Source organism: Myotis lucifugus, unplaced genomic scaffold, assembly GCF_000147115.1.
Source record: "Myotis lucifugus unplaced genomic scaffold, Myoluc2.0 scaffold_83, whole genome shotgun sequence".
Classification (NCBI taxonomy): Eukaryota; Metazoa; Chordata; class Mammalia; order Chiroptera; family Vespertilionidae; genus Myotis; species Myotis lucifugus.
In genome coordinates this window covers 985105-996211 of record NW_005871131.1, presented here as the reverse complement: position 1 = coordinate 996211, position 11107 = coordinate 985105, and the positions used below count along the sequence as shown (strand labels likewise).

The following is an 11107-nucleotide window of genomic DNA, read 5'->3' as shown; positions in this document are numbered from 1 at the left end:
CCGGAGCACTCTATGGCTATTCATAGAAAAACACCCATCGTTTGTTTCAACAAAGAGAGCGGCGTGTACCTACCCCCCCCCACTTTCCGAGCGATTTTATAAAAAGAGGGCGGGACCCGGCTACCTTTTTGATAGAGAGAGTTTTTTCTCTCTTCTAACAAGGAAAAGGGAGTCTTCTCCTTTTTTTTTTTCGGGGGGGGGGGGGGGCAGGGGGGGGGGGAATAGGAATCCGAGAAGGCTGAGCCACAGGGGCAGACAGACCTAGGCACACAGAAACGAGAGCACACCATCCAAAGACAGCCGAGCAAAGGCACGGTGCAGGTGAGGTGCAGAACTGACACCCACCTTATAGGCTAAGCCCGTGGTCGGCAAACTGCGGCTCGCAAGCCACATGCGGCTCTTTGGCCCCTTGAGTGTGGCTCTTCCTAAGCCTTAGGAGTACCCTAATTAAGTTAATAACAATGTACCTACCTATATAGTTTAGGTTTAAAAAATTTGGCTCTCAAAAGAAATTTCAATCGTTGTACTGTTGATAGTTGGCTCTGTTGACTAATGAGTTTGCCGACCACTGGTAAGCCCAACGAACCAGGTGAGTTAGAATTCACACCACTCCCTTTGCAAAAACAAACATGCTGAACTATGACTGTGCAGATCCAAGGAACTCACTTTTAAGCCCAGGAAACACTGTACATTGGAATCTCAGCCATGGAGAAGAGAATGCAATCAAAGGAGACGGTCCCACTGTGTTCCTGACCCTTGTGCACTTCCGGTCCCGCTAACACTGTCCCCAGCCAGCACTGCTTCCCCGAGATGCCCCGCCCGAGCTCTGGTCCTCTGAGCACAGGCTGTGCTGGACTGACTGCTCAGGCCTGACACCAGGCAGTCGGAGGGCTCCTCCAGCCAGAGGCACACATGAGGGTCACAACACCCTAAGCTTTTCAGGAATAAATGCTTATAACTTCCCACCCACTCCCCAGCCAAGGACCTCCAAGGAGTCCACAGAGGGTCCTGTCATCCAGGAATATCCTCATCATGGCTCTGAGAAAAGAACAGGGAGGTGCCCCTCCTCAGAGCGTTCACTTGGGGCGTCAACAACACACATTACTGAGCATCTATTCCTCACTACCGGCCAGGCGCTGCTGGGGACTGGAAATGGTTCACTGCGAATTGTTTTCTGAAGGTAATGATAAAATATGCAGATGAATAACTAAACTATAGAATATTTTATCTGTAAAGTGCCACGAGGGAGGTTCAGATAAGAGTGTCCCTTCAGACCAGGGTCTGAAAAGACCTCATGGAAGAGACACAATGTGGGATCATTCCTGAGCAGCTATAGGAACAGGGTGGGGCCACAACATTAGTAACAAAGAAACAGAATTTCCGGAGAATGGGGCCCAGAAATCAGGATTTTAAAAAGATTCCCAGGTGATTCTAATGTGCAGCCAAGGTTGAGAACCACTGCTGTAGAGGCAAAACGTCAACAGGCTAAACACAAACTGGCCTCAACAAGATGAGAAAAGGGGCAGAAAAGGGGGCCAAAGACTTAGTGGAGCTTCTCAGACTTCATTGTTGAGTTACCCAGACTCCACTGAGCAGCTGGTAAGAGCCAAGCACTTTGCCTGATGAAGTGCATGGGCCTTGCCCTCCGTGGGTGCGGGCATCAGCAGACCTCAGGGCAAGTGATGTGGCAGAGGAGCATCCCCCCTTTTGTTGTTGTTGTTATTCCTCACCAGAGGATATTTTTCCACTGATTTTTAGAGAGAGTGGAAGAGAGAGGGAGAGACAGAGACAAACATCAATGTGAGAGAGGCACATCAATTGGTTGCCTCCTGCACACACCATGCCCTCGACCGGACTTGAACCCGGGACCCTTCAGTCTGCGGGCTGATGCTCTATCCACTGAGCCAAACCGGCTAGGGCAAACATCCCCACTTTAGACAGTTACAATGTGAGGCCGTTCAGCACTACAGAGGCGAGGCGGGGGTACCAGGAACAGGCTGCACAGACTGAACACTGTTCAACCACGTCAGTTTGCTTAGGAGAAGTTTGAGTTTGGGAAGCAAAATAAAGCATTTTTCAACACGGTGAGGTACAATATTGTAATCATCCCCACTCTAACACTCCATAAGAAGAGCTCCCCCACACCCCATGCTAAGAGGAAAATTAAGTAAGTGATATACGTTTTCAATAAGTGGAACTGAGGAAACACTGCCACTCACGGAGCCAAGAGAGATGTTACTGTGGGAACTGAGCTGCACCGTTTCCATGGCTTCAGCCTCACTAGTTCCCTGCAAGTCCACAAATGTACGCTGCATTGAAACTTGAGATTGTTTATACTTTTTTTAAAAAATCTAACCCTGGGAAAACTTGCTGCCCCCAAGGTAGTTTCTAAATCCCCACAGCTGGCTGCGTTATGCACAACCCACACCAAACACGACCTGTACCCAGAGGGATGGCCTGGTTTCTCACCCAACCAAGTAATCACATCACTACAAACAACCTGTAACAGGCAGGGACACCTTCCACAAAGCCGGCCCTGGATCTCACCCTACGTGCTCGACATACACATTTCCCACAGAGCTATGAAGCAAAGAGAGCCACGCGCTCCCGGGGAAGGTAAAGCTTGGCAACCCGTCCCGGTCTCTGACCTTTGCTGGGCCATTCACATTCACTGAAAGGTATTTACTACAGATGAAAAACAAGCTTCGCGCAGCTGCCTCTAAACCCATCCCAAAAATAGAGCAATCACTTTGGTACAAATTGGGTCAAATGTATAAAAAAAAAACCCCGGCTCCCTGGCGGGAGGGCTGACATGGCATGGGACCTCGCTGAGAGTCAGGGGAAATCCACAACGCTCTTCCCTTCCCACAGTGGGAAAGGAAATATTTAAAGAGTCAGACAGAGAATAAACTCATCTGACCACGTGACCATCCTAGTGAACACAAGACAAACTCGGGAATGCTATGAGTTTCAGAATCCCGAGAGGTCAAAGAAATAGATGTTGGTTTTTAGAAAGGCCTGCCAAAAGAACACACTGCCCCATCCCCCCAAAAGAAAGACCAGTGTTTAAGAATTGTGAAAGAAGGATAAACTGGAGAGAGGCTGCCAGGGAGAAGAAAAGAGATTTACCCATCGCCTATATTTCACTCCATCCCTTATTAGCTAAGAAACCCAAATGGTTTGACAGCACATATATTATTAGTGCCCCAAATTTCCCTGGGAAGAATCAGAATATTAATTGGCTATACATGCTGAGCTTCATTAATTTTTCCTTTGACTTGAATTAATCTGCCTTTCTGAAAGGTGTTTATTTTCTAAGTTTGTTTAATCATGTTCTCTTGAGCTACAAAGGAAAAAAAAACAACAAACTGGGTCAGCATCCACGTTGTTAAATTTGGTAACAAGGCTGACACCATCTGTGGCCTAGACGCTGATGACCTACCCCCACTGATGGGGGCTTTTCAGGACTTCTGCTTTCCCTGTGAAGTGATCATCTAATGTCGCTATCTGCCGCGAAAGCAGAAGCTATTTTAAATATGCAAAGTTACACAAATCATCTTCAGCCCGGTATAAATATGTACTAACAGTAATTGTGTGTATGAATATCTAACTCCCGTTTACAAGTGAATTTTCAGTAGCCATATCCACATACTTTTAATGATCTAGAAATCTGACCAGGAAACCCCAAAGATGAATAGACATCATGCTACATCTGAACTGTGCCGCATAGCTTACATGTGCCATGAAATCTGGTACATAAACCGTGAGGGCTACTATCACAAGGGCACAATTTCAGAATCTTCAGAACTCGGCAGAGCACTGCCCACACCAATTCTGCTATTACAACCCTCAGTCAAGATCATCCAGCCCCACTGAAACACAGCTTCGCCACGAGAAACCAAAACAAATGGAAGCAGCTCAAAGAAGAGAAAGCAAAACAATGGAGAGCGTTTCCTGTCCGAGGCACGAGCCCCCTCCTCCATCTGCCTTCCTGCCCGGCCTCCAATTATAAAGGACTGATCTGGCAAGGATGCTGTGGCCCCAGAAAGAATCCTGAAATGGCTTCTGAATCATCAAGGAAAGATGACAGAATTGCAGAGGTAAAAACAACCCCAGTGACCTTCTCATCCAACCCCCTTAATTGGCAGGTGGGTGAAAGGCAATGCAGAAAGGGCATGGGAAATGCCCCCAAATATAGCCAGCTGACAGTCAAGTGAGACAAGCTCCTAGTCCCACACTAGCACTCTTCAGTGCTTTTTCACATTTAGTTTTTAACTATATCAACCTTTCCCGAAGGAAGCTCCACGAAACACTGGTTCTGTGATGTGTCCTGCCAAAACAATGTTTAAAGAATCCATGACCAATTACTTTTAAGGACTAGCTGAGTTAAACAAAATGAAACTGGTTTTTTAACTCCAAACTTTCCCGGAGCTTTTACTTGAGCTGATGTGCACTATAAATCTTGAGGAGGGCAATAAAATATGTGGAAGAATCCCAATTTATTTAACCACGGAATCATTTTATCTTTGGGGCATCTCATAGGACTGGGAGTAAGAACTTCACTTCTACACTGTGCTTCTCTGAGTGATGCACCACGTAGTTTATTGGCTTTGTTGCACTCTACTTCTCTAAAAATTAATAGTTTATACACAACATCTATGGTAATTCTCTACTTACCAGAAAAATTGACCAAAGTACCCTCCACTCCCAAATAACACTGGATTTAAAAAAAAAATCTAATATTATCAGGAAAAGAATGTAGACAACAAAAGCCTATATGGAGAGAAAAGTCATTTTAAAATCTGCTAAAACCTCTTCCATAAAAAGTTCTACATCTATTTATACAAGATCCATGACTTTAAACACTTTCATTCAGTATAAATTGGAGAATACGCGTTTTAAAAATAAACAACCACTGTTGTAAAGCTCCGGGAAACAACACATGCATAGCGGTGAACTTCCACCACCCAGAAAGCCAGCTGCCAGTAAGTATACAGGCAAATGATAACCACACATCAGGACAAGTAGGAACTCTGAGGACACTTACCAAGTTATGATTTGTTGAATTCGAATCATCTTCAGGGAATGGGATGTAAATAGCTAAGGCCACACAATTGGCAAAAATAGCCAATAATATAAATATGTCAAATGGTCTGAAAATGTTTGTTAAGGTATATACATATATATAGACACACATACACACACACACACACACACACACGTGTGCGTGTGTTATACAAACACAAACCATCTCTCTCATCGCACTCCCATCACACCACTTTTGAATCACTTTTAAAATGAAAGTTATATATACAAACTGACTGTTGTGAGAAATAATCTTGGGGGTCATCTCACTGTAGATGTTGCTATCAAATGACCTCTCCGTGTCCCCTTCTTCTGTTACAAAGATCATGTTACATTCATGCTTCTGCTGAGCATTTTATATTAAAACCTAAAAGTACATCCAATGAGGGCACTGTGAGAACCAGGTTTCGGCTTCTTATAGTTTTAAAACAAACAAGGGCCTAGAAAGCTAAATTTCTGGCTGTTTGTTTCTTTCCAGACCCAAAGAGAAGTCATCACGAGACAAATCTCTCCCACAAATCCTTGCCTCCAGGTGTTAGAGCCATTTTCTCGGGGATATTGGCTGGGTCCGTCTGAATCTCTGGACCGGGGCAGGCCTAGTCACCAGGACCTTCTCCATATCTCCTGGCTTGTCCCAATTCCTCAGACACCGTAATACGCAAGCTAGGCTTCTAATCAATGGTTTGCTTCAAATTAGAGCTGGACTGGAGCTCCGTTTACAATGTGCTGTTACTGCATGTACTTTATCAAACATTAAATTAAAAGCCATAAGAAATCAGCACCAGACACATTTTTTTTTAGCACCAGACACTTTCAAAGTAAAATGTAACAATTCTAAATCTCAGGGGTCGCTCTGTCTGGGAGAATCACTGAGGTCAGCTTTCAAGAGATACTTGCTTAAACATTCTGGTGTTACTAAGAGACATTGTCAAAACTGGCAACACCAAAGTTGACATCTACCCAAAAGACTGTTTTTCTCCTTTTGGTTTTCAGCCTTTCCAAATGTAAGGTTTCATGAGCACCGACCTAACCTGCAAGTTTGGGGCTTGATTTTCCAAGTGTTTCTCCCATATGCTAACCCACCAGGCAAGGCCACGGGTTTAACTAAACACCTCAGAGTACTGAGAACGTGAACAGATCCTCCTCCATCCACTCTGATATCCTTCCGGGAAACCCAAAACTGCTGCAGGCAATGAAAACCCCTTCCCTCCAAGGGGATACCTTGGGTTTCATGAAACCTCAGCCCTTGAAGAGCGTCAACACTCACTGAAGTAAGGACGTTATGTTATTCCCCCGCCGATGTTGATGGGTTTATTTTTAAATCCAGTTAGTTCTCATTCATGTTTATTCTCTTAACACATCTAGTCCTATGAGATCTCTTAACTAGAGGTCCAACTTTAAGGAAATCCAAATTAAGACGTCAGACTCTCCTTTTTATTTTTATTTTTAGCAGTTCCTACTGAAATGTAAAAAGCCAACTGCCCCAGCGTTATTCTATATAGAAACACACTGTCTCTCCCCTCCTCCACACCACCATGCTTTCTTTTTCATTTCCCGATACCTAAATGATAGACCAGCAAATCCGAGAAATACTGAAGCTGTTCAGGAAGGCCAAACAGAAGTATCTCGTTCTGTCTGGTGGTCCAGTTGCAGTCTCCAGGTACTGGTGGCCACGATCCCCCGGCCATAAGATTTTTACCGGCCAAGGAGAACAGAGCAACAGAGGAACGGATGGGTCGGATCCTAAAAATCCCTTCTGATAAGGCGACACTCCTCACACCCCTCAAGGTGCAGGACTCCCTCTGCCTTGCCTGTGTGCACACACACACACTAGGCTCGCTCTCTCCCCGAGCTGGCTGGGCCTGGCACAGCTGGCTTTCGGAGGATTTCTAGGACCTGCTCCCTGCACTAGAAGGACACTGTCCTTTGAAAACAAACAAACGATATCATATATATCGTTCAAGGATCTATTCTACCAACTGTCCTGTTTGTGGGCCGGCTCCTCCCTGCACTGGCAGCCGCGTCCCCTAATTCCTGTACACGCGTGTCTGGAGACACAGACAAGGGAGTCGGCAGCATGACCCAGAAGTCACTCCAGGCACACAAATTGCTACGTACAAATCACTGTGCACAAAGAGGAACAGCACCAGGCCTCCCACCTCACTGCGCAGGGAATGAATGACTCCAGCGAGGGGCCTCTGCTGACTCGGAGTCCCCACAAGCCAGCCTAAGGAGGAGGAGATCTTTCTGGCAAAATGCAACCACTGCCTCTGACCCCAGGGATGCCACCGGCACACCCTCTTTACCTGGCTCCCTCTGGGCCGGCACTGGTGTTCATGCTCAGACTAGAAAAGAATTTAAAGAGAGAACACATGCACACCACCCCAGCCATGTGAGAGACACCATAACTCCCTCTAGAGAAGAGACATCTGTTCTAAAAAGGAAAAGAACGTGAAAACTCCTCAAATCCTATCCTTGCATTTGGCTGCTCTCTCCAAAACCTTTCTAGAGAATTACCTCACTTTAACTCTGTGTGCGTGAGCACAGAGGTAGCCAGTTAAGACAGAGGGAATGTAAACAGCTGCCTGGCTAGGTACTCAAAACTATAAGAGGGTTTCTGCTCTACCTTCAGCCCTTTCCAACATCCTCCCCTTTCAGTGTGGCCCCTCCCACAAGATGGGGGTGTGGGAGGAACCCTAGATTCACACTCCTTCCTATAGTTAGAAACTGCTCTAAGGCCCCTTGTCAGCCCCAAATATACTTCTGGGGAAAGAAGATGCTTCCTTTTACCCAGACCAATGAATGGACTGGCTAATTAGAAGCCATTTGCATAGAAAGAAGGCCTCAGTCAACCTTTTCTGAAGGGAGGCGGTGGTAACTGGAGCCTGGCTTCCGGATCTGGGGAAGGGGATGAGCAGGCGAGCACCCTAGTTTTCCAAGTCCTGGACATAACCACCATCCTGGGGCACGTGGAGTTCAGTTTTAAAAATGCAAAGGGGACACCCAGACATGTAACTCCAGTCCAAGGACATAGACAGAATTTCTTATAAAAGCAGCCACTGCAAATTCCTCCACTGAGAGGGCTGTTCAAATAACTCCTACGGCCTGGGGAAAAGAGGCGGCCACAAACCGCTCCCTTCACATGCTCCCTCAAGCTCACGTTCCAAAAGCCTTTTTGGAACCTGTCAAAAGGAAATTCCAGAAAGTCATAGCATTGATGAGCAAAATGCTCCCTCCCGCAGAAGCAAGTGTTCGTCTCTGTAGTTACCTGAACAATTAGAATCGCCAAATGTCAGAGCTGGAAGCAACCTCAGCAATAATTGGAATTTCAGAAAAGCAAATCCCAAACATCAAAACGAGAAGATTCCACTAAAGGTGAAAAATGTATGTACTTCTAGTAGAGTCTCATACCATCTTCTTTTTTGTTCATCAGCAGCAGACCTTAATGGCAATAGGTTCAATGCATACCACTGCCCCGAAACGACAGTGGCTTTAAACTAGCCATCTAATGCCAAATGACCAAAAGTTAGTTCCACATTGTAATTATCTACCACTTGGAAGTTTTGGGATGTCACTCCCTCCCCCCACTACCACCACTACACACACACACATACACACACACACACACACACACACACAGGAGGTTAAATATACCCTCAGAGCCACCCCTCTGCCCCTGGAGGAGATAGGAAGGTATGTACAATGAAACGCTTTACACACAGCTTCTGCTGCACACATTCCAGACTGCAACCACTTTGTAAGCGCCATTGCAGAACACAAATCCTTTTAAAGAACAGATGGTAAAAGAAAATGAGAAAGACTTTCCCCCCTCACAAAAAAAGGATACTTCCATTCCACTATACTAATGCAGGCTCTTCGGATGGGGTTATTGAGTGATAAACAGAAGAGGGCGCGGGCAGGTCTGCTGTTAGACGAGTTACCCTGTTTTTTGCTCTTGGCGTATTGCTGACGTTTTCTTTGGGAGAGAGATCCTACAGGTGGGGGTGCGGAGGTGCTCATAGTTTGGGCAGCCTTGGCCTGTCGAGCAGCATCGATTGCAGCCTGCCAAGACAGGACGGTTTGCTTGGAGCTGTTCGGCTGAGAAGTTGGTCCTTCACCAGAGAGAGAGAACCTGGTGCTTCTTGCATAGTTTGCCTCTGGAAAGAAAGAAAAATATATATATTTTTTTAAAATAAATAGAACCCAGTGTCAAAAGAAAACAAAGATTGCCTCCCATCAGTAACAAGGGGGAAGCATTCCCATGTTCCCATTTTGAACCCCATGTCCTGTTTTTCAGTGACAGGGATCTGGTCGGCCAGAGCACTCGGCCCTGAGTGTCAGTCACACCGGACCGTGCAGCAGGACGCCCGGGGGCGCGCACCTCTCCACCTCCATGAAGTCACAAGGCGTCTTCCAGTGCATTGCTCTAGACAAGCTGAGGTCATTCCCACATTTATTCCACATCTATCTTTTCTTGTTTAAAACCCATGTGTCTCTAATGAGTTAACAGATACGTACAATAGCTTTTCTCTAGAATAACTACCACCATCACACACACCAAGAAAAGGCAATGCCAACAATTCAATAGTCTTAATCATTCTCAGGGTGTTACTCCAACATCTTTCCGCAGCCACCAATTCATTTTTCAGCATGGAAAAAGAAGTCCTCGGCTGGCACCAGGGCCGTACCCAGAGCCCCGTAACAAATATCTAGATTATGCACTGACACTTCCTGCAAATGAAAATTCATGATGGTTGGGACTCATTTCCTCCACGGGCTTCCGAAAACAGCAAACATCTTTAGGGCTTTTTTGCATTTTAAATTGCAGCCGCAGCAGCCAAGCCAGCATCCAGAGAAACAGACAAGGCAGGCAGCCTGCACCCCTGCGCCTTGGATAGCCGGGCTGGATTATGCCAGGGGGCCTCAAGGCCTAGCAGGAATCATCTCGGTGTAGCTGGCATCCCCGTGCACAAGGGCAGAACCCCAAGGGGACGGACGTGCAACGCCCCCTCTGGCTTTGGGTCAGGCCACTTCCTAAGCTGGCCTCCCCGCACCTGCCTAAAAAGGGTCACAGCCTCCTTACTGAGACAGAAGTCAAAGTGAGAGTGGTGGAAGTGGACGAGGGACGCGTTTGCAAAACCCATTCCTGCCGAGTACAGAACAAGGGAGAGTCAAAGCTAGCACAGGTCTGCCAGCCCAGCAACCCGGGAAGGGGGCCCCCCACCGGGGCAGGCAGAAGACAGTCCGGGCCTGGAAAGGTGTGGCGCCCAGCCTTTCCTTGGGAAGCGCTCACCTGGGAAGGCTGCAAGCCCACAGGGGCTGTGGAGGGCACCGGCGACCTCCTCGGAGGAAGGAGGAGGGCTGGCCAGCAGCTGCTCCAGCCTCCCTCGACCCAGCACAGCCGGCGGCTTGGTAGCTGCACGTGGTGCCGGGCCGGAGCCGGGGAGGGGAGCCCCACGGCGGCAGCGACTCCCCGGGCATTGCTAGGTTACCGCCGTGTGCACAGCGGCACTGGGAGCGGGAACACGAGCTCCACCGACCCCGGCCAGCGATTCGGGGGACTTGGCCTCCCTCTGGGGGAGGGGTGTGCTTCAGCCAACGGCGCGAAGGGTGAAAGCCAGCAATCCTAGAATTCTGAGGATGCCACGGGAGACCTTGTTCCCAGTCTAAAAGGGGCTGGGAACCAGGTGAAGGCGAGACGAGGCTGGACAGGGGGCTCCGGCTGCAGACTAACAGCCACCCCTCTTCCATCGCTCGGGAGCGCAGGAGGAAAGTTGAGCCCGAGGACGCGAACCCAAATCACCTCGGCGCGAAGCCCCCGCTGCAGCACAGCGCTCCGCCGCCCCCCGGCCGCCCCCACCCCACACATGCAGAATGAACTGTGCCATCCGAGGCCTGAGGCGAGAGCGGGTGGCTGTCACGCACATCCCCTCTCTGCAGATGACACCGAAGCCAGAACATCCTCTCCCACCCCTTCAATCCACCCCCCGCCGTCAAAAACGGGTGTGGTGGTGAGCGATGG

At 48.0% G+C, this 11107-nt stretch overlaps 1 protein-coding gene across 1 annotated transcript in view; it reads right to left on the bottom strand.

Moving 5' to 3' along the window:
* The window catches only part of CACNA1D (calcium voltage-gated channel subunit alpha1 D), a 289303-nt gene extending 279796 nt beyond the window's left edge, over window positions 1-9507 (bottom strand). The window contains 3 exon segments of the mRNA XM_023755748.1: window positions 5048-5153; window positions 8933-9242; window positions 9438-9507. Coding sequence (XP_023611516.1) covers window positions 5048-5153; window positions 8933-9242; window positions 9438-9507 — 486 coding nt within the window.
* Window positions 9508-11107: the final 1600 nt, after the last annotated feature.